This window comes from Sorex araneus, chromosome 1 (genome assembly GCF_027595985.1).
Source record: "Sorex araneus isolate mSorAra2 chromosome 1, mSorAra2.pri, whole genome shotgun sequence".
NCBI lineage: Eukaryota > Metazoa > Chordata > Mammalia > Eulipotyphla > Soricidae > Sorex > Sorex araneus.
Genome location: NC_073302.1, coordinates 302994821 through 303019092, shown reverse-complemented (window position 1 = coordinate 303019092; position 24272 = coordinate 302994821). Strand labels below are relative to the sequence as shown.

Sequence of the window (24272 nt, the reverse complement as noted above, 5' to 3'; positions counted from 1 at the left end):
CCAGGAGTAAGCCCTGGACACTTCTGGGTTGACCTAAAAACTAGAAGGAAGGAAGGGAGGGAGGGAAGGAAAGAAGGAAGAAGGGGAAAGAGAAGAGGAAGAGGGACAATTTTTCCTAGCGAAAAAGAGAAATAAACTCCATGTTACTTTACCATATATTTCCACTGTCACTGTCACTGTAATCCCGTTGCTCATCGATTTGCTCAAGTGGGCACCAGTAAGGTCTCCATTGTGAGACTTGTTGTTACTGTTTTTGGCATATCAAATACCAGATATTTCCAGTAAATCATTATTTTGAGTCCATAGATATTTTTCCATTTTTATAGATAAGATTTGGTAAATAAATTATTATTTTCCCACTCAGATTATGTATATACCATTATTGGGGTTTGAGAATATTAGGGAGAAGGTAAATGAATATTCTAAGAAAAAAGGCCAGAGTCAAGATTATGTTATTGTATAGATCTTATAAGTAAATAGGCTTGGAACGAATCTACAGTCCATACCACACACCAAAAGAGGTTATTACTTGAAACGTGTGGCCAGTTTTATTTAATAAAGTCGTTCGGTTTTTTTTTTTAGACAGAGTCTATTGTCTTCATCTTCACTGCCTTTCTTTTTTTTCATATTTTATTTTCCTAAAAGTAGTTCACAATAGTTCGTTACAGATAATATTCAAACACCAGTCCCACGTCACTGCCTTTCTAACATTTTGCCCCTTTGCTCTTAGATCATTGAAAGATATTTTGTTATAAAAGCAGAACCCAGCCCTGGAGAGCTAATACAGGGGTGAAGTCCCGATTCAGCTCCCAGTGCCACAAATGGTTCCCTGAGCACCACCACAAGGCTCACTCTTGAGTACCGAAGGAAGAAGGAAGAGTACCCCTAGTCCCACCTGGTGAAACCCAACTGCATCCCCTCCAAAGAAACCCAGTACAACCCTGCACCCCTTTCCTGTCATATGGCAGAAGATGCTCCATTCCTTCTCCAGTATGGCCTGAACCCCAGGCTGTAGCATATTGTACATCTCCAGAAGGCTGAAGCAGTGCCAGGCACTTGGGCAGAATTGGACCCCCCCACCCCAGGACGACACGCCATGTGCTGTGTGTGACCATGAGCAGGCTCAGTGATGGGGTCAGTTTCAGTGTGTGATGTGAATCACACAAGGCTCATTCGTGGTCTTTAAAAATGCAAAGCCATGTGCCAACCTTGCTAATAGCTGCTCTTGATGAAATCACTTAATATTCTGCCTCACAGAGTTGGACATGTTTCTCCATGCCTTCAGAAATGCTTCACCAAGAAAGGAGAAACTCTCGAGATGCATTTTAGTTATAGTGAGGCTATAAGGTAAAGTTCAGAATCCATTAACCCCAAGAATTTCACCCAAGAGATGATGAAGAGCAAAGATTGCAAGCAAAGGGCTTTAGAAAAACCCAGTCCTCAGTCATAACCCAGCACTCGTGTAGTATTCAAGAGAATTAAAAATCTGTGGCTATTCTGTGGCTATGCATATACCAAACACAGAGAGAGAGAGAGGGAGAAAGAGAGAGAGAGAGAGAGAGAGAGAGATCACAATACAGAATTTGCTTTTATTATCAGATTGGAAATAAAAACTGGAATACCCAAAATTTTGCCCTCTAAAAAAATGGTAGAAATCATACAACAGCTGTGCCTTCCCCCATATCAGGTGACCTAATTCAGAGTTGAACTGATTGCGGTTTCAGATTGTACCCAGAAACAGTTTGACAGTTAGGGGCTTCTCCAAGTGACAGGCGTCTAATTGAATAAACAAAGTGATTTGTAATCATGACAAGGTGGATGAGGTAGGAAAACAGATTCTGGGAGAAGAGAAGCAAACATGTAGACATTGACAGGTGCCTATGTGGGCATCGTGGAACATGGAAATAAGTATTCTAATGTTCATCTTTCTATTCTGTCAGAGTAGAGGAGAATGATGAAGGACCAGTCGCTCAAAGTAATGACTGAATAAATCAGGTGTGGGAGAAGGGTAGGCTGACTCGGAGGATGTTTGTGATGAAAATCCCCAAACTAGCTCTTATGGAAATTATGGCTCCATTATGGCCAAATAATGTCATCAACAAAATAAAGACTCACATAAATGTCTTCTTTGAATATTCCAGCAAAATTCATTTCATCTGTTCTTAAGAGCCAACCTTTCCGAGATTATTTTTATTTAAGTAGGCCTGATTTCTTTATGTAAATGTGCTGCAATAATTATATCATCCCAATAGCAAAGCTTCCAAAACCTGATTACAGAATCCATCTGAACTATGTTCTAAGCTATGTCAATTGTGTCTACAATGCACTGAGCAATGTCCATTGTCACTAAGTGTACCTGAGGAGGGCATAATTATTCTGATCTCTCCGTCACTTTAAAATTATTCCAAAGTGAAAGGAAAAATAATCACTCTCTCAGGCTCCCTGTTTGTACTTCAAGGGATTTTTTTTTTCTTTTAGCAGTGTATCTGCTAAAACGTATAACATAGGCTTAAAGAGCTGATTGGAAATAGAAAATGACCAATGAGCATTATATGTGCAGTTCTAAAAGGCAAAGCAACAGACAAGGGGTTTTTGTTTGTTTCTTTGTTTTTGGTTTGTTTGCAGGGCACACCCAACTGTGCTCGGGGCTTACTCCTGGCTCTGTGCTCAGGAAACACTCCAGGGACCATATGAGGTGCTGGGGATTGAATCTGTGTCAGCCACCTGCAAGGCAAGCATTCTGCCATTACTAATAGGATCAGTAATGACTGACCATATCGTCTGCTGATACAACCTATCAGCTCAAGGAAAACAGTCACCTCCATTTAACTGTCAGCTCTGTATAACAATGAAAAGTTCAGAAAATTAGAATCTCAACTCAAATCTACTTTCCAGTGTTATTGCTCAATATTCATTTATTATTATTTATTATCGTCAACTTATTATTCATTGTAGCAATGTAGCACTGTCATCCATTGTTCATCGATTTGCTCAAGTGGGCACCAGTAACGTCTCCATTGTGAAACTTGTTGTTACTGCTTCTGGCATATCGAATACGCTACAGGGAGCTTGCCAGGCTCTGCTGTATGGGTGGGATACTCTTGGTAGCTTGCCGGGCTCTCCGAGAGGGACAGAGGAATTGAACCTGGGTTGACCACATGCAAGGCAAACACCCTAAAACCTGATGGGTAATGGCCGGAGACTGCTGTGCTATTGCTCCAGCCCTTATTATTCATTATTCTCAGAAATTTTTTCTAAGATTTTCATCGAAGACCATAGTGAAGCACACTAACTAGCATCTTTCTTCTTATAACTGTTGGCACTTTGATGCCTCAAAGCAGAATTCACTTTAAATAAGAAATTGCCCTTCCTCAACAGTTTGGTTTTGTTGGAAGTTTTGTGTGTATTCATATATCACACAGAATAAAAAGCAAGTTTGCTACTTTTGGGGCCAGAGCAATAGTAGAGTGGGGAGGGCACAACCTTGCATGTGGCACACCTGGGTTCGATCCCCAACATCCCATATGGGTCCCTGAGCCCCACCAAGATTGATCCCTGAGCAAAGAGCCAGGAGTAACCCCTGAGTACTGCCAGGGATGCCCTCCCTCCCCAAAATTTATATTATTCTTCAGGGACTGGAGACATAATATACAGTGGATAGTGTTCTTGCCTTGCTCATGGTTTACCCGGGTTCAATCCCCAGCCCCCCAACCCCCCTAGGAATGACCTCTGAACCAGGAATAAGCCTTTAAAACTGCTAGATATGACTCAGAAGCAAACCCAAAAAAAGATGATTAATCTTCAGCAGGAGAGTAGCATATTGGAGATGGTAGTACGTCTCTTTCTTTTTTCTAACTTTGTCTTTAGTAGTTACTTTTTTAACTCTAAATTTTTAAGAATCAAGGGTAAGCTAATCAGAAATTCATCTTTCTGGTGCTCATGTTTATTAATTGGCTTCTTGGTGTCTTTCCAACCTCACTTAATGATCAGGCAAGCTTGCGATTCCCTAGCAGACTTTCTGTAGACCATGGTTCTCTGCATTGGTCTGAAGCATCTGGAGCGTTTCTTTAGAGTCCCAACGCCAAGACCGCATTCCAGATTTCAATCAAACCTGTCAGAGGAGATGGAGACGGAGGATTTTCTACAGCCCCTAATTGGTGTCCATGCCTAACCAGGTTTCAGAGGCTGTGATGTGGAGAATTGAGGGTTTTGATTTTTCTCGTTGATTCTTTGTTCCCTTCACAGGTCTTTAAATCTGGAGCAGACAGCATTCTCAGTCCCCATATAGCTTGTGTCTTTTCTCACAGAAGACTTGACCTAAGGTCATTGAAGGGTGTTCTTTTTTTCTGATAGAACTTTTGAAAAAATCATGTTCCTAGCCTATATCTAGGCGGTTCTGAACTGTTAGTTTGATGACCTAGCATGCTTTCTTTTTCTCTCTGTCTTTTTAATCACAAGACAAATGCACTTTGCTTCTTCCAGGTATACTCTACAAGGGAAACGGGGAAAATCAATTTATCTCCCAGCAGCCACCGGTGGTCAGTAGCATCATGGGTAATGGCCGGAGACGCAGCATCTCATGTCCAAGTTGCAACGGGCAGGCTGACGGGAACAAGCTCTTGGCTCCTGTGGCCCTGGCTTGTGGGATCGATGGCAGTCTCTATGTCGGGGACTTCAACTACGTTCGCCGGATCTTCCCGTCTGGAAATGTGACAAGCGTCTTAGAACTAAGGTAGATCTTCCCTTCACTTGGGATTGTCAGGAGAGCATCACACGCGTTATCTTTGGAAGTGTCGAAAGCTAATGTACTAGCCCATCCCAGGCCTTCCCAATGTTGACAGTCACCCAAGGGAGAAGTTAGATTTTTGTTGGATGTCATAAAACCATAGCAGATGCATATTGTGTCCTGAAGGTAGAAATGAGTCTAGAGTGGGCCGGTATTTAAAGTATCTCACTGATACCGATGAATTCTCTCTTCCAAAGAATAGAATCAATGAAATTCTTGAAATCTCTTTGGTTGTCTTCAAAATAACTCTGTGGTAAATATTGTTACTTGTAGTTCACAGTGTTTGAAATTGAGGCACAAAATACATTCTTGCAATATCAGAACATAAAAGTTAGCCAAGTAAGGCTATAAATCTCAACAAGAATATTAAATCTTCAGTTGGGGTTAACCCATTAACCATAATGCCAGTTGTTAAGGTAACAGATTGTTATTGTCTTTGCTTTGCTCCAACACATCCTATTAGGTAGATTAGTTTGTAAGTCGTGGCCTAGGAATTTCATTTCCAGTGTTATTTCTACTTAAGTGGCAATTTTCCTTACAAATAATTAAAATCTCAGCGTTCGACTCATTATATTTTCAAAACCTTTTCTAACTGTGCTCTCTTTCTCACTTTTTTTATCTGCTTCCACCAAGAAATAAAGATTTTAGACATAGGTAAGCACCATGCTTCAAGGTTATTTTCAAATGTCCTTTTTACATTCCAATCTTTGGCATTGTCTTCTGAGAACATTTCATCATGAAAGAGGAAACTCAGTATCACCAGACTTAAAACTGCTTCAACGAGCTGGATTGTTTATAAATAGATTGCAAATTGTATTATACGACATAATTTGAAAAATATTTCCTGAATTGATTAATAAAGTGTGCTGTGGAAAATTATTATATATTTCTGTATAGCAAACAAAACTATTTCTAAATTTTGGTTACAGATTTATAATCGAAGCCATATTGGATGAAAACAAATTTGAAGCACCGTAGCCAAGTTTTGGAAGATTTTAGGTTGGCACAGAGCCAGGGCATGTCTTGATTTATTGGGTCCAAAGCTGATGGGGGTGGGGGTGGCGGGATGTGGACTCTTCTTCCAGAATTGAATTAAAGGTACTTTGCATCGGCAAATTTTTTAAAACATGACATTTCATAACCCTGTTGCCAGGATCTTCTCCATGGACTTGGAAAGAACGTTTTCAAGTGAAGGCCCCTGGAACTGCTATTTCTTCCACTCCTGGTGACCTCATTGCTGCTTGTAGTGTTTTACCGATTGGAGGGAGTCGATCTGAGTTTCAAGCAATAGTGTTTCGCTGACATTATTACAGGGGAAGGGACGTTATTTAGAGCTGGAGAAGACTGCTTGAGGCCCATAGATAAGCCCCAGAGTTGTTCCTAGCTGCCTGGGGTTATGACTTAGGGGTGGAGTGCCTGTGTGTCAGAGTCCAGGGTTGTATACACACACACACACACACACACACACACACATAGAGTTGTGTTTTACTTCCTGTTAGCTAGAGCAGGGCCAGTCTAAGCTAATATACAGGCACATTTTATCTGAAACAACTATTCAGGAGAGCAAGCAAAAAGCATTGGGGCCACAGCATTTAACACTAACCAGCAGGGCTGGGAGAGAGAGTATAGTAGGTAAGGCACTGCCTTGCACGTAGCCAACCTAGGTTCGATCCCCAGCATCCATACGGTCCCTTGGGCACCTCCAGGAGTGATCCCAAAGTACAGAGCAAGGAGTATGCCCTGAGCATAGCCAGGTATGGGTCACAAACAAAACCAAACAAAAACAAGCAAAGGGGCTAGAGGGATCATGAAAAGATGAAGGTACATGCCTTATATGTGGCATGTGAGACCCAGGTTGGATCTCCAGAGCCTCGTAAGTCCCCCAAGCCCCACCAGGAGTAAGCCCTGAGCACCACCAGGTATGGCCCAAAAGCAGAACAAAATAGACCAGCAAGAAGCAGCGCACAGTGGACAGGCTGGATCTTAGAGCTCTCAATGTGGGCCAGTGCAGTAATAGCTCCTGAGGTTTGGGATGGGAATAATCACTCCATGTGATGTGACTCCATGTGATGTGACATGCTTACCATGAGCAGGCCCACAGAGCCCACGTAGACTGTTGTCAGTGGTTTCCAGCCTCCGCACACCTGCAGACCAGCAGTGTTGGAAAACACTGGTCTCGAGACTGACCACAATGAAGTAAAAGGCGGTATTCTGCAGAGGGATGAATCGTGGCCACCTGTCTACATGACAGGGCCTGGGACTGCGACCTTTTCCTGAGATTCTATTTTCCCCGCTCGCAACTCGGTCACATACTGAGACACGCCAGGGAGACAGTGCAGTGGTTAAGGCAGTGGTCTTGCCAGGGGCTAGCTGGGGTTCTATTCCCGGCAAGGAGTGATCCCTGGGTGATAACCCGGAGTAAGCCCTGAGCACTACCAGGTCTGGCTCCAAGCCAAAGCCAAAGAGACTAACACGGAATTTCTCCCCTTGCTCAGCAGGCAGAGCTTAGCCATGGTTGTCTGCAGCAAAACGGCTGCGTCTGGCCCTGCATCGTAGGTCCCCATGTGAAGAAGAAGGTCTCCACACTTGCAGGTTTTACCAGCAGTCTTTCAGAGCTACAAGGGTGCCAGGGGGGAGTCACTGAGCCCAAGGAGAGATTGAGTTTTCCCTCAGATACATAACAAAGGATGGGGATCAGAAAGCCCACCCTTTCTCAAGAGGGTTCTTTGCACCTCACCACACAGCCAATTAAAAATGTGTCCAACTGGCTCCGTTTCTAGGGAGTAATTCTATGAGTTTGCAGCAAGCTGGATTTATTCCATAATCATTTGACAAATGACTCCGAGTGGGGATTACTTTCTCTGGAGCAAAACGCATAGATGGGGTTAGAGCGGATGATTATGGGCAGGACTTGCTGCTCTGACCCTCCATGGCTAGCGCACAGCACTCCTGGTGATACGCTCTGTAGTTCCTCTCTCATGATCCTCCATAACCTTTCCCCACTGTTCTCTCTTCTGGACTAACCTCGGGTTCCACTTCATATACTGTATGGGCCATGCTTGTCAAATAGGGCTGGGCAGGGCATAAGTCCATATTCATCCTTGTTAAATCGATGCTAACTGATATCCCTTATTGCACATTGAAGCCTTGGACAGATAGTAGAATAAGACAAAGAACTTTCTCTTTGAACTCAGCGTGTAATGGGGGCAGCGGTCTCTGTAACTACAGTACACAATCAGTATTGCTCCTTGACACTTCCTCATAGCCTTCCCCTCTGCTGTTTAAGTTCTGTGGAAGAGGGGGTTACTAGGACACACGTATATGGGGAGGAGAAGGGTTAGCATTGGGCCTCAGCCTCTCAGGGAAGTCTGTTGAGGCAGGAAAAAAAGGTAAGGAAGGACTGGAGAGATGGTACGTACTTCAGGTAGGACACTTGCCTTGCACGTAGCTGACCCAGGTTCCATCCCCAGCATCCCACAGCGTTCCCCGACCACCCTCCATGGGTGACCCCTGAGCACAGAGAGGGGTGTAAACTCTCAGCACCACCATGTGTGACCCAAAAACAAGGAGGAAAGAAGGGGGTCGCCTCAAAGGATGTAGAGCAAATAAAGTGATGGGAGTCTCGGGAGAGAAGCAGGAATTGTCAGGCCCTCTGCAAGGACAGTGCTGCCCCACCCACGGTGAGGAGAAAGGCAGACAGGAAGGTTAGGTTAGCTGTCTCAGGGCGTGAGAGTTAGCGTTCTGTCCTCTGGGACAGCATTAGGAGCTGCACACAATGGTGGCTGGAGCGAGGTTTCACAGAGACTAATCACGGAAGCGTTCAGGATGAGCTCGGAAATGCAGTGAGGCCGAGTGCCGTACCGTTGTGTGGGGCCTGGGTTGGGCTCGGGTCCTGAGTGTCTGGCAGAGAAGAGGTATGGGGGTGAGGAAGAGCTAGAAAGTTCCTTTGCCCCGTGTTTCCAGGCTGAGGCACACGCATGCAGCAAAGTCATTGACCAAAAAGACCAGGTTTCCGTTTGCTTCATAATGGACCTGATGGAAGCGAGATAGTTTTGTTTACTGGAGTGTCTTCATTTAGGTTAAAAAAATAATAAGAATAATTCTGAGATCCAAGAAATAGCCCTAGGGCAAAGATGCTTGCATCGCATAAGACTCAACCTGGTTCCCTCCCCGGCACCTCATACCATTCCCACCCCGAGCACAGAGCCGGGAGTAGCTCCAGAAAGAATGCGCTCAAAACTAGAAAGAAATCAGTTGATTGGCTGAGTGATTAGTAAATGTAAACCCCCCCTTTCTGGTGCTTCTCCTGACTTGTCTTCTCCTGACTCATCAGCTTCCTGAGGCTTCCAAGGTCCTCTTTGTCTCCACTCTGCTTATAGACAAAATTCATGAGAGGCTTAGGAGTAGATGACAGGAAGCGACAGAAATGGAAAGCTATGTCTAAATCTATATATTAAAAAAAATGAACAGCATTGGCAGTTGTTAATGAACAGAAAAGATATAAGAACGTAGGAGCCGGGTCCTTCTACTGTAGTGTACAATCAACAGTCTCATTAATTGGATTAATGGTGGGAATAATTCATAAAAATGTGGGGTATCAAAATATGAAACATGTCGCCTGCTTAGTTTGAAATTCAGAGTATTGTGTTATACCCAATTAATAAGTTTTGCCAGGATACTATATCAAATAAAAGTCCTTTGCTGTAAAGTAATGAATAGCCATAAATACTACCCAAACAACATATTAAATTTTTTTTGCATAAGTGGAAGCTTCTGTAATGCCTTGAAAAGTGTTTCTCAGATATGTTAAGAATTCTTCCCATGATTTGTATAGTATTTGCTTATTAGCAAACCTTTTTTATAGAGAGTAAATTTTAGCTCTCCCTTGCTCAATTCTTTAAAATTCCATAGGAAGGGACCTTAAATTAATATCAGGGGCTGGAGAGATAGCACAGCGGGTAGGGCGTTTGCCTTGCACGCGGCCGACCCGGGTTCAAATCCCAGCATCCCATATGGTCCCCTGAGCACGGCCAGGGGTAATTCCTGAGTGCAGAGCCAGGAGTAACCCCTGTGCATCGCCAGGTGTGACCCAAAAAAGCAAAAAAAAAAAAAAATTAATATCAGCCCGGAGCATTTAAGTATGTAGGGCTAGAAGTCAACTTTGTGAATTCTGTATTAAATGAAAAAGATCAAAGGCCATATCATTCAGAGGTCTATGGGTTTGAACCATTAAACTTTAGGTATAAAATTACAAAATCTTGATTCGGCCCTTCTTACCTGGCTTACGAGAGTTAATATTGGGGCCAGAGAGACCATACAGAGTTAAGGTACTTGCCCTACATGTGGCCACCACATAGGGTCCCCTGAGCCCCCCACTGAAGGGATCCCTGAGCACAGATCCAGGCATCCGCCCTGACCACTGCCTGGTGTAGCCCCCAAAAATAAAAAGAAGAGTTAAAAAACAGGCATGGAAGCATCAGCAGCCAAGGCCTTGCTACGGTAATTTCGAGTCTCTCCATTCCCAGAAAATAGAGCATTACAGAGATAGAATCGTTATGCTTCAGACACTGCAGATCATGCTAAGTGCCGTGACATAATTCCCAGCCCAAACCACCAGAAGCGGTCAACGTGCTCATACCTGTTCCAGAGCTCATCCTTTGCGAGAGTCCCTGGGGCCTGAGAAGGTTGCGTGAGGTCCGAGGAAGTGTGCGGATCCCGTGTCCTGGCTGTGGGCGGGCAGGGGCAGAAGGTCGAGACTGCGTCTGTTCTGTCTCTTCTCCTCCGATCTTGCCATTAGTCAGACTCTCCCTGGGCGCTGACGCATCTCTGAAATGAGAGCATCGTCGATCCATGCCAGCGGGGAGCTGGCGTGCCCGCCCTGCCCTGCAGAACAGAGATGCCCCAGGTGGGCTCCTGCAGCCGGAGCTGCCCATCTTCAACCCCACATGTTCGAAAGAGATGGGCTATCGATCGGAAAATTCGGTGCCAGTGCTACTTGGCATGACTCGATGCTAGAGCCCAAGGGTGAAGTGCTGCCTGAGGCATGTGGGGGCCCAGGGCCTCCCAGGGATGCTGTGGAAGGCCTTGTGGTACCGGGGGTGGAACGTGGGTTAGGCACATGCGCTCTAACCACTGAACCATCTCTCTGGCCCCTGAAAACTCTGCTTCATGTAGGTAGAGGGCTTCTCTGTCAATCAAAATTTCCCAACTCACTCTTTTTGTCCCCTTTAGGCTTCAGTAGGCCTCCCTTCTTGTTACTTAGGAGGGGCTGGGGGCCCATGCCTTGCCTAAATTTCTCTGTCTCCAAGGAAGGCGAGTGGCTTTGGAAAAATCCACGGCAGGCATGAACAGCACCATGGACATTCATAACTGCCTTCCTAGGACCAAGCCAAAGCCACTCAAAGGCTAAGTTGACTCCCTAAAAGCACACGACTCTTGTGTCCTGAGAATGTGTCTCCCATAGCTACAGAGGAAGCCTCAGTGAGCCAGGCAGTCACCGCAAGTCTGTTGCGTATTTGCCAAATGAGGAACATCTTGGGAAAGAATGCAGGATTCATCTGCCTTTATCATCTTTACCCTGGAAACAGTTCAGGGGAGGGTGCCAGGGAGGGGTTACCTTAGCTTAACCGTTTAGGTCGGTACATTGTCCCTGCAGGACCAAAGATGCAAATGTGAACCTATCCAAGTGGAGATCATTTTTTTCCACAATAAACATTTTCCAAAAGCCCGTCATCTTTTTCTGAGCCAACAGTCTAATATGTTCCTATGCTGGGAAGGTACAGGGTGAGAGGGACAGAGGAGAAGGGAGAATAAATTTGGTAGGAAGACCAATGCTTGTCGAGTGCAGAGCAGAGAGGAGACACTTTCTGACAGATCATAGCTGCATTCAGACAGAGCCTCTTGGCAGCCTGGGAAATACTCCCATCGTTCAGGGAATGTAGGTTCTGGGCACATTAGGTCTGTCGCCCCTGTGATGCAGGTAGACTGATGAACTTAGGAATTACACTCCAGTCGTGGCACTGACCCAGAAGCCATGCTCTCAGGTAAACAGAAGAGACAATGTGGAGTTGGGGTGATGGTACAACAAGCTGGGCACCTGATCCCCCGTGTTGCATAGGCACCCCAGACCCCTACCAGGAGTGATCCCTGAGCACAGAGCCAGGAGTAAGCTGTAAGCAGTGCTGGGTGAGGAAGAAAGGGAGGGAAAGGGAAAGACAGCTACAGTTGTGCATGTGAGTGTGGAGACATTCCAAAGAAGGTCGACACTTCCTGTAGTTCATACATGATCAGGATGAGCAAAGCCTGGAGAGTTCTCTCCGAGGCTCTGTCTTTCAAAAACACACCCGCCCAGGCCAATGGAGTTGTAACTCAGTCCTCATGGGTGCCCGGTCAGAAAGACTAGCTCTGTCCAGCATGGACTGACTGTAGAGAAAGGGAATGGGGCTCACTAGGGACTCTCCGACTGCTGGAGGGGTGGGTAACTTGACCTGTAATTCCCAACCTGCACAGCCGGTCTTGCGGTGTTGACATTTCAGCCCTCAGCGAAGCATCTGCTGGCATGTCCAGTGTTGGATTCTGGGTTCCCACAGCTAGTGCCTTTGCCTCGAAGGAAGCGTCGTATCCTGAGTTTTGTTTTTCCACCTCTGGGTGTCCTCCGTTAAGGTGTGTATCTGTGTGTTTCTTCCCCGCAGCAGCAACCCGGCTCATCGCTACTACCTGGCCACAGACCCCGTGACCGGGGACTTGTATGTCTCAGACACAAACACCCGCAGAATCTACCGGCCCAAGTCACTGACGGGGGCCAAGGACTTGACCAAGAATGCCGAAGTGGTGGCTGGGACGGGGGAGCAGTGCCTCCCCTTTGATGAGGCAAGATGTGGGGACGGCGGCAAGGCTGTGGAGGCCACACTCATGAGTCCCAAAGGTACCGATCGACGCAAGGCTTTTGTTTTCCATTTGAAAATGAAAAACAAGGAGCTGGAGCTATAGTACAGCAGGGAGGGCATTTGCTTTGCATGCAGCCGACCCAGGTTCGATTCCCAGCATCCCTTATGGTCCCCCAAGCACCGCCAGGAGTAATTCCTGAGTGCAGAGCCAGGAGTAACTTCTGTGCATTGCTGGGTGTGACCCAAAAGGAAAAAAAAAAGAAAAAAATTGTTTTTTTATTTTAAAAAAATGGGAAAAGTTAAAAAAATATATAAAAATTAGAAAAAATGATGGGAAATCCAGTTAATGCCTGATGCTGTTTAGTGCTGTCTCCAACATTTTACCCTCAACTGAATTCTGGAATGCTTCTTCCCATGTAGTTTTTTGTTTGTTTTTTGGGGGGTGGGGGGTTAATAAGCCTTTTAGCAGAAACCTGCTAATATCCTTAGTTGATGTTATGGGTAGTGTTTTGTTGTTGCTGTTTTGTTTTTTGTTGTTGTTTGTATAGGTGATGGTGGTTTTTTTGTCATCCCTGCCTGTTTTTTTCACCACTTTTTTTCCAAGAAGCTAGCACCCACTCTCCATTATTCAAATCACATGCTGTGACACTTGAAGAAAGTGTCCGCATTCTTTCATGGGCCTGGAATTTCTTTGTCTCCAGTGGGCACCCGGGGCCTCTTTCCAAACCATCACTAAGCAACCCTATTAGTCTCTCCCAGTTTGGAACTATTAAACTTTTGTTTCTATGCCATGGGAAGAAAATGCTAGCTGAGAGGAATTTTGGGAGGTCGCAAGAGCAAAAATTCTGTGTGGTCGACGCTTCCAGTCTTTAAGCAAACGGGACTGATTTCTGGCTCATGTTTTATGCCAGTCAGGACACTGTATTTCTGGTCTGGGGTTTTGTTTTGTTCTTTCATTGCAGTGAGTGACTATTCTCTGAACACAGACTGGGGAGAAAAAAGAGAAGTATTTACTGTACTGAATTATTCATAACAGAATTTCCCTGTAACAGGGTCAACAAAACACTAACCTTGGCACAGATCTATTTTTGTTTCAATATAGTTACACAGTTCAGTGCAATAGAAGTTGACCTGTTTCTATAATTTATAGGCAACTGCATTATAGAGACATAATTTTATCCTTAAAACATAGGCACTGGCTATATAATAAGTCATACTTAGCAAGTGAAGAGTCTTACAAATTTGGGTTAATATTTTTATTACATTTTATTTATGTTGTCAGTACTCTTTTTTTAATGTATTTGAAATCGTTAATTCTCATATGTTTGAAATTTTTTACCTCCCTGCAGCTCATTGGCCATGGGGTGGGGTTAAATGTTGGGTTTAATGAGGGGGGTCTTGTAAAAATGAACCACTTTGGATAAATGAGTCCCATTCCTGTTGGCCAACAGGAATGGCAATTGACAAGAATGGATTGATCTACTTCGTTGACGGAACCATGATCCGGAAAGTGGATCAGAATGGCATCATATCGACGGTCCTGGGCTCCAATGACCTGACATCAGCCAGACCATTGACGTGTGACACCAGCATGCACATCAGCCAGGTAGTGCAATGGCTACTTTTCTTCCTGTGGCCTGATTGGCCGGCACAGCTGGCTGAGCGGTGCCCCCTGAGGCTGCATCCGTCCAGCCTGGCAGTCGTGGTGATAAAGAGGTTCCGTTTCCGTGAATCTCAGGAGCTAATAAAAAGTTATTTTCTTCTGTAGTTACGCCTGTGATGAATTCGGTGAGAGGCAGAACAATTATCACTGTGAAATGCGAAGCATTTGTAATCAACAACCAATAAATACAGTGGCAGCAGGCAGATACCTCCAAAAGGAACCAAGCAGATCGCAGCTCTAATCTTGGGATTGCACATGCTCCTTTAAGGAGCGAAAGAACCTTCCAGAGATGAGTCCCCGAGGACTTGTAGCTAGAATTAGAAACTTTACTCTGGGCCTGATTGAAAACACAATAGAACGCTAATGTATTCATAACCCAGAAAGCCCCAACATTTGCTGGTTATGGCTGCTCAGGGAAAGTATGTGTTCATCTCTCACTGCTATCTGGTAACACGCTACTTGGGGGTTCATTTTGCTGTTGGGCGGTAACTAGCAAATCTTTCAATGAACTGCATTTTTAAGTAAAACGTTATTTCCTCCATTTGTCTCCTCTCGAAGCTCTGCTTCTTTTACAGTAGCACTCCAAACTGCACCTCGGAGAGAGAGAAAGCACAGGCCATAAGGCACTTGCCTTACAGGCAGTTGACCCCCCCATTAGATCCCTGGCACCCTGTATGGTCCCCCCCAAGTACTGTCAGGAAGTGAGCCCTGAGACAGAGCCAGGGGTAAGCCCCGAGCAGCACTTCCAGTATATCCCCTTCCAACTGATAAAAACAAAGTAAGATTTTTTTTTTCTTTAAATATACACAGATATAGGCCAGAACTATAGTGTAGCAGGTAGGGTCTTCACCTTGTACCTATCTGACTGGGGTTCCATCCTCCACACCCTGAGTCCCACCCAGCAGTGATCTCTGAGTACAGAGCCAGGAGTAAGCCCTGCGGGGGGGAGGGAGGGAAGGAGGGAGAGAGGAAGGAAGGAAGGAAGGAAGGAAGGAAGGAAGGAAGGAAGGAAGGAAGGAAGGAAGGAAGGAAGGAAGGAAGGAAGGAAGGAAGGAAGGAAGGAAGGAAGGAAGGAAGGAAGGAAGGAAGGAAGGAAGGAAGGAAGGAAGGAAGGAAGGAAGGAAGGAAGGAAGGAAGGGAGGTTAAAACTAGTTGATGGATCCAGCTGTATTACCCCATTTAATATTTTTGAATTCTGGAGACTGCGACTGTGACATGTCGCAGACTGCATGTAGACATGTCAAAGTCTACAGCAGTGATGAACCTCTGTACACCATCCTGGGTGGGATGTAAAGTAGGAGGCAACCAATCTCAATAAGAAACTATAAACACACAAGACTTAACCGATAACAACATATTAATAATCTCTGCTACAAGGGCTGAATGGCTCCATGGTGAGATACAACAATATTCACACACCTTCTTCTAAGGAAATAATTTTTGACCATTTTTAGCAAATTATAACAATCAACATAAAATAAATTATTCAGGACCTGCTAGTGGGGTGAGAGGTGTTTGGGAGAATTGGAAATACTGGTGGTGGGGTCGGTGTTGGAATATTGAATGTAATCATAAACAACTTTATAAAAATAAATTAATGAAAAAAAACGGTCGATGGAGCTGGGGGGACACTCCTTCCAGATGTTCTCACTGAGCCCCCAGGAGCACACACACATTGACTGCCTAAGCCGCCCGTTTCTCTCCCACGCAGGTCCGCCTGGAGTGGCCCACCGACCTGGCCATTAACCCGATGGACAACTCCATCTACGTGCTGGATAACAACGTGGTCCTCCAGATCACGGAGAACCGCCAGGTGCGCATTGCGGCCGGGCGGCCCATGCACTGCCAGGTGCCGGGGGTAGAGTACCCTGTGGGGAAGCACGCCGTGCAGACCACACTGGAGTCGGCCACCGCCATCGCCGTGTCCTACAGTGGCGTCCTCTACATCACCGAGACGGACGAGAAGAAGATCAACCGCATCCGGCAGGTCACCACGGACGGCGAGATCTCGCTGGTGGCAGGCATCCCTTCGGAGTGCGACTGCAAGAACGACGCCAACTGCGACTGCTACCAGACAGGGGATGGGTATGCCAAAGACGCCAAACTGAACACGCCGTCCTCCCTGGCCGCCTCCCCCGACGGCACCCTGTACATCGCCGACCTGGGCAACATCCGCATCCGGGCCGTGTCCAAGAACAGACCTTTCCTGAACTCCATGAACTTCTACGAGCTTGCCTCGCCCACCGACCAAGAGCTCTACATCTTCGACGTCAACGGGACCCACCAGTACACGGTCAGTCTCGTCACCGGGGATTATCTGTACAACTTCAGCTACAGCAATGACAACGACATCACAGCCGTGACTGACAGCAGCGGCAACACGCTGCGGATCCGGCGCGACCCCAACCGGATGCCCGTCCGCGTGGTGTCCCCCGATAACCAGGTGATCTGGCTGACCATCGGGACCAACGGGTGTCTGAAGAGCATGACGGCGCAAGGGCTGGAGTTGGTCTTGTTCACGTACCACGGCAATAGTGGCCTCCTGGCCACGAAGAGCGACGAGACGGGATGGACCACGTTTTTTGAGTAAGTACATCATGAAATCTCGGACCCATTTAGAAAAATACGAAACTAGTAAGATCAGCAATTGTGTTTCTCATCCTTGTTTTGACCACAGTCACCTTCCAACCTTGAGAGTTCCTGGGACTCCCCCCAGCACCTCTCAACCATCCTACTGGTTGACCCCACCCCTACCCATCTCCTGCTTTAGGTGAGTTTCACCTGTGGTCTTGGACCAGGCTGGAGAAATACAGAGGCCAATTGGCCATTGGCTGAGAAATGCTGATCTCAAATAATAGTCATAGAATCTTAAGGGTAGGGGCCGGAGCGATAGTATAGCAAATAGGGCATTTGCCTTGCATGCAGCTGACCTGGGTTCAATCCCTGGCATCCCATGTGGTCCCCCAAGCACTGCCAGGAGTAATTCCTGAGTGCAGAACCAGGAGGAACCCCCGAGCATTGCTGGGTGTGACCCGAAAAGCAAAAAAAAAAAAAAAAGAACCTTAAGGGCAGGTAGGAGAAGGGGCCTGAAACATTTATGATTTGGGGACTTGGGGACCCTCTTTCCAGAAAGGAAAACAAAATGACAAGATAGATGTTTCATCATCAGACTTTGCTCAGGGATAAATAACCTTGTTGCTACACACACACACACACACACACACACACACACACACACACACACACACACACACACACACACACACACACCACCCCCCACCCCCCACCCCCCCACTCCCCCCACCTCCCACCAACCAAATACAAATACAGCAGCAGCACACCTTTTAGAAAATGTTCTATGACCTTGATGGGGTGTGTGAACACATATTCTCAAAAGATAAGACTGTGTTAAGTGCTGCCATTGAGAGAAGCCTTAAGAACATTTTTACCTGTGAACTCAGGTGCTTAAAATCAGTGATACCAGAGTCTTTCTTACCAAAGTGAAAGACCTGACCTTTTAGGATCGGTAACTGAGTCTCTATAAACTGCTGTTTAAAGAACTTTCACACTAAAGGCAGTTCAGGTGTTTGGGGGCTCTAGAAGCACTTAAAAATGATGATTGGGGCTGGAGTGATAGCACAGTGGGTAGGGCACTTGCCTTGCTCACGGCCTACCCAGGTTCGATTCCCAGCATTCCCTATGGTCCCCCCAGCACTGCAAGGAGTAATTCCTGAGTGCAGAGCCAAGAATAGCCCCTGTGCATCGCCAGATGTGACCCAAAAATAAAAAAATTTTTAAGTGATGGTTGTCCATGGGCCAGAGCGAGAGAGTCCAGGGGTTAAGACTAACCCGCCCTGCATGCAGGAGATGCTGGTTCGACCCCTGACACCACTTACGGTCCCCCACGCCCCATCAGGAGTGAGCCCTGAGTAGCCCTAGATATGATGGCTGCCAGAGAGCATCTTCTCCAGGATGGCTGTTGCCTGCAGCTCGACAGTCTTGGTCCAGGAGGTCCCTGGGGATGAAGCGAGAAGCAGCCATCGGTGGCTCTTGGTGTCTGCGCTTTGCAGCAGATTCGGCTGCCGAGTCACTTCGGCTGTCTTCATTCGCGTGACTGACGGGGCACACAACCAGAAGGGGGACTGTGATGCCCAGGGATGGCATGTTGACAAATTCGGAACAGTCCTGGAGATGAATATTGAAGCTCCTTCTGGAGATTTTGTTTTTTTTAACAATGATGCACCGAAGCAGAAGTCTTTCCTGTGGGCACTTGCTTCCCACGTTGTAACAGAAGTCAGTGGGGGAAAGAAATGACTCCATATACAAATATTTTCTCGGCAACTCTTCTGGAATGGCTCTTGCACACAAAGCCCGGCGTTCCCGTCTCTCCGATGGCGGGTGGGCCTTGGCAGACTCCCTCTCGCTCGATGAATGGGGCCCGGCAACACAGTTCTGTCAGAAGAACAAATCTTTTCAACTGGATTGCATTAAGATTCTGTCCTTAACATCCCTTTTGCTCGTTTTGGGATCACACTAGGAAAGGAATAAATTGGAAGTTAATGGAAGGCACTTCCTCTGCGCTATTTCATAGAGATAGTGGGCTGAGTGCCAAGACGGGTGGGAGTGGGGGGGAAGGGGGGTGTCACGGGTGGGAGCAGGCAGGGAGCACTTCCAGAGGAAAGAGCTTCTCCAGAAGATGGTGTGGGGCTGAGCAGGAAGTGGGGGGGCACGGAGAAAGGAAAGGGAGTTGTTTCGGCTGACCTTTGACCTTCAGGCCACACCCCCCAGTGCTGGAGGCTCACTTCTCCAGGGTCTGCTGTCCACAGTGCTTAGGTGCCTAGGGTACATGTGATGCCAGGCATCAAACCCAAGCTCCTGGCAAGTGCAGCCCGTGCTGTCTGTCTGTCCCCTCCCGAGGGATTTTAATCAGGTCTGAAACATTCAGGACTGGCACGGACACCATCAGTGCGTGGCGACGGGGGAGGGTAAGCAAATTTGAGACAGTTAACCTGTTCTTTGTTTGTTTGTTTTGGGTCACACCCAGCGATGCACAGGGGTTACTCCTGGCTGAGCACTCAGGAATTACTCCTGATGATGCTCGAGAGACCATTGGGATGCTGGGAATTGAACCCGGGGTGGTTGTGTGCAAGGGAAACACTCAACCCGCTGTGCCATTGTACCAGCCCCTCCTTCTTTTTTTTAATGTTGGGGCACATTTTTAGGTTTGGGGGGGTTGGGGGTAAGGAGTTGGGGGCATACCTAGTGGTACTCAGGGTCTGCTCCTGGCAGTGCTCAAGGGCCTGTCTCTAGAGCCAAGGATTGGAACCGAGCCAGTGACATGCAAGGTGACACCTTACCACCGGGCTGTCTCTGCGGCATCAGAGATGACTTCTTTTTTTTTTCCTTAAATAGAAAGTTCCGTTTATTTTTTTTTTAATTTTCCCCATGTCCCAGAGCTGTGCTTTCATTATTATTTTATTATTATTATTATTATTATTAAATCACTGTGAGCAATACTTACAAAGCTTTTATGTTTGAGTTTTGGCCATACAACGACCCAACATCCATCCCTCCACCAGTGCACATTCGCCACCACCAATGTCCCCATTATACCCACCCTCCCCCCCATCCCAACCCTCCCCCTGCCTCTATGGCACACAATTTCTCCCATACTCTCTCTCTCTGCTTCTGGGCATTATGGTTTGCAATGCAGATACTGAGAAGCTATCACGTTTGGTCCTTTATCTACTTTCAGCACACATCTCCCATCCCGAACGATCCCTCCAACCATCATTGACTTAATGATCCCTCAAAGATGACTTCTTAAGGACAAAAATGTCCATTGAGAAATCTCAAGGAGCAAGGAAATTGCTCCTTGAGGCAACTTCTCTCGGGTTACTTAGAGTTGTGCGGGTCCCTCTTGTGATGCGTGTAAGAAGTGGCCCATCTTCAGAGGCTCTATCTGGATGCCGTGCTTACATGACCGAGCATCCTCGGGTTATCTTTCTGGGTGTGGTTCTGGTGCAGGTTCTGGTTCTGGTTCAGGTTAAAGCAAGCAAAGGTCCTGTCTGGGTCTGCGCCTGCCGCCCTGCTCAGTTTCTTTCTTTGGGCTGTCGCCCCTGAATCTGTCATGGGAGGTCGCTGTGGGATCTCTCATGAGCTGCATTCAGAGGTACGGAGCAAGTAAAGGAGTCGCCCCCAGGCCCCTGTGTACAGGGAGATGCGGATTTCCAGCTTTCCGTCGGGGTACTTCATTGGTTCTCGGTCAAGCGGAGTCATGTCAAAATGAACCTCTGAGCCATTTGGGTATCATGAACGTTGCTGTGTGCCCAGACCCAAGCCCCATCTCTCGGTGACGTCCAGTCTCCCTCGGGGGCAGTGGCCAAGAGAGGCACTCGGAGGAGGGGCCGGGCTGTGATCGAGCACCTGAGTGGCCAAACCCTCACAGATGCCCAAAGCACAGACTTCAGGACTTAGTCGATGAGGCCAGGTTAGAGGGGACACAGCCATTCTCATCAACTCCGAGTCCCAATGGCTGGATCTGTCCGTGCCACAGCCCGTGTGTGTGGCACCATCAGAGCAGCTGACTTGAGGCCAACAATCGGGGCATCATCCACAGCATAATCTATCCTTGGCTAAGCATCCGACAGCCGTTCCTAAATACTCCTACACTGGAGAGGGAACATGCCAGAGTTATTGCTGCCCAGTACTGTGTGAAAATCCAAATGGCCCCTTTTCTAAATGCAAAAAAAAAAAAAAAAAAATCATTCTTTTCTTTTATTTTTTTTCCTTCTCGTTCCTTGATAGAAGAAAGCATGAAGGACTAAAGAATGGTTTGAGCACCCAAAGACAGTAGACACAAGGGCCAGGAATGTTGCCCCATTGTTGGCAGCCTGCCTCATGAGCTGGGGGAGAAGGCAGCTGGGATAGAGAAGGGATCACTAAGACAACGATGGTTGGAGGAATCGTCGGGATGGGAGAAAGTAGATAAAGGACCAAATGTGATAGCCTCTCAGTATCTGTGTTACAAACCATAATGCCCACAAGTAGAGAGAGAGTATGGGGGAAATTGTCTGCCATGGAGGCAGGGGGAGGGTTGGAAAGGTGGAGGGGGGTGTTATACTGGGGAAATTGGTAGTGGAGAATGTGCATTGGTGGAGGGATGGGTGTTCGATCATTGTATTACTGAAACTCAAACATAAAAGCTTTGTAACTGTATCTCACAGTGATTCAATAAAACAATAATATAAAAAAAAATTTAATTTTGAAAAAAAAAATTGAGTGGGGCAGAACAATAGTACAGCAGGTAGGGCATTTGCCTTGCACATGGCCAACCTGGGTTCGATTCCCAGCATCCCATATTGTCCCCTGAGCACCGCCAGGAGTGATTCCTACATGCAGAACCAGGAATAACCTGAACAATACCGGTGTTACCCAAAAGGAAAAAAAAAAACTAGCTTGGGGTATTTTTATTTTTGCGGTGCCAAGGATCCAACCCAGAGCCCCACACATAAAAACAAGTGCTCTTTTAATGACTGAAACCGAATTACGGACAACCTTGTCACTGCATCTCACTGGTGATTCAATTGAAAAAAAAAAAAATTTTAAGTGCTTGCTGGTCCAGCTACAGCCCAGCCAAGAATGGTTTTTAAGAGATTTTATCAGCCAGTCATTTAAAAGCATGGGGAAATACTGCAGTGGGTTTCCATTTTTGCCATCTTGTTTAATAGTTTAATAATTTTGCTTTAAATTTTTAACCAGTATATGTAGACCCAGGGATATCAGAGGGGGGAGAAAAAGAATATAAAATGAGGCATTTGAATGAAGTGGCTGGTTTGCATCGTAAACATTAACTACAATTCTCCTTAAGCAATACCTGTTTTTAATACTGTTTAATCCAGTTCTCCTTCTCAGTCTAGTTTGTTGTGGGGGGCGGGGGGCAGAGGGAGCACACCTAACAGTGCTCGGGGACAGCTCCAGAGCCCAGGACCCTTGCATGCAAAGCATGTCCTCCATCCTTTAGAGCTATCTCCCCAGCTCCTGCCGAGAGTTAAATAATTCTGTCCAAGTTTCAAAGCAGAAAGGGGAGTGAGGGTAATGTACGTCTCTCAGACTATCGGGAGGAAAATCCCTGGATAGAGGGGAAGAAAGATGAGTTAGATTTTATGTTATCAGCTGTATCCGTGCTACAAATTGACATGAACCCTTTGTGATGTGTTCTGTTTAGCAGATGCTCTGAATATACTCAGTTGCCCCGTAATGGTTCAAGAGTGAGGAATTGTGCACTTGCCCCAAAATGTGAATTCCCTCTTTAAACTGATCTCGTTGGAGTCCAGTCTGTATCTTCTAGCAATTTCCCCTTAGCCAGTGATTATCCAATGCGTCACCCGTGCGTGTCTGAAAACAGGCAAGAAACTCACCCATTCACAGTCAGTGAAAAGGAACTTTTTCTTTTGCTCACAAACACACCGCCCGTGATCCACCATGGCTGTTATTCAAAAGCCCGTCCGCTGTGCCTAGCTCATTTCTTGGTATCCACATAAAAGCAGCCCTCATACCTCTACCTCCCAGACAAAGCTCCAGCTTAGGCTTCTGCAGTTGTTCTAGAAGGTCCAGATGCAGATACAAGCCACTGACCCCTTAGTCTTTGCCCAAGGTTGACGTTCATAGTCAAGCAAGGAGTGAAGGCCAGTCCCTCACTCAGATCTCCTCAGACTGTGGTTTGCAAACTTTTCACACCTTTAGAGGATTACAAAGCACTGATCTGAATGCTGACTGACTCCCCCTGCTTCTACCTTCCAGCCCCCCCTTTAGATATTGAGAGACCAGTCATTAATGGTATTATAAATCACAGTGCCTCAATCATAAAGCTTAAATAAAAAAGATCACTCCACACTTAAAAGCAGATTACCTCCCTCTATTACCCCTAGAGTTTGGCAACCCCATGGTTCTTCAAGTGAGAACACCCCTCTCCCACCAACTTCTGAGCAGTGTTAACGTAAAGGAATTCTACTTTGTGTCTCTAGCTTAAAACTCAGTGCAGTGCAGTGATGTTCAGACTGAGTCTTAGTATTAAGAGTTTTCCTCACTCTATCACAAGTGTGTGTGGGGCAGAGAGGGTAGGTAAGATAGAGAAGGGACCAGTAAGACAATAATAGTCGGAAATGATCACACTGGACAAGATCTGAGTGTTAAAAGTAGGTAAAGGGATATACACAATAACTTTTCAGTATCTGTATTGCAAACCACAGTGCCCAAAAGCAGAGAGAGAGAGAGAGAGAGAGAGAGAGAGAGAGAGAGAGAGAGAGAGTCTGCCATAGGGATAGGTTGGGGGTGGGGTGGGGGTGATGGGAGGGAACCTGGGGACGCGGGTGCTGGGAAATGGACACTGGTGGAGGGATGGGTGTTGGAACACTGTATGACTGAAACCTAATCATGAACAGCTTTGTATGGTTCTATCTCACAGTGATTCAATTAAAAAAAAAAAAGTTTTCCTCGACTGGAGAGATAGAATAGCGGGTAAGGCACTTCCCTTGCATGCAGCTAACCCAGGTTCGATCTCAGCATCCCATAGGTCCCCTGTCCAAAGCCAGTCAGATTGTCACCTGAGCCTTCTGTCCAGCGGAGATTGGTCTCAGAGCATGAGACAACACACACACACACACACACACACACACACACACACGAGGTCTAAGCTTAGGTCTCCTGGGGAGTCATCCGTGATCCCATAAGCTGGGCATTTATTCAATACAATTTCAATACAATGTCTTTCCCCTTACCCTCCACCTACATACACACACACACACACACACACACACACACACAAACACACAGGTGTCACAATAGCTGAACCATTGTTTAAGATCACAGAGACTGGGCCTGGATGGAGCCATAGCACAGCAGGTAGGGCTACCTTGCACACGGCCGATCGGGGTTC

At 46.5% G+C, this 24272-nt stretch overlaps 1 protein-coding gene across 6 annotated transcripts in view; it reads left to right on the top strand.

Moving 5' to 3' along the window:
- The window catches only part of TENM3 (teneurin transmembrane protein 3), a 1301134-nt gene that overhangs the window by 1243992 nt on the left and 32870 nt on the right, over positions 1-24272 (top strand). For 5 of the 6 annotated variants that reach the window (XM_055131945.1, XM_055131957.1, XM_055131954.1 and 2 more), the window contains 5 exons: positions 4483-4732; positions 5420-5440; positions 12478-12710; positions 14124-14278; positions 16047-16921. In XM_055131945.1, coding sequence (XP_054987920.1) covers positions 4483-4732; positions 5420-5440; positions 12478-12710; positions 14124-14278; positions 16047-16921 — 1534 coding nt within the window. The remainder of the gene's footprint in view (positions 1-4482; positions 4733-5419; positions 5441-12477; positions 12711-14123; positions 14279-16046; positions 16922-24272) is intronic. The other variant, XM_055131963.1, reaches the window with a different exon arrangement.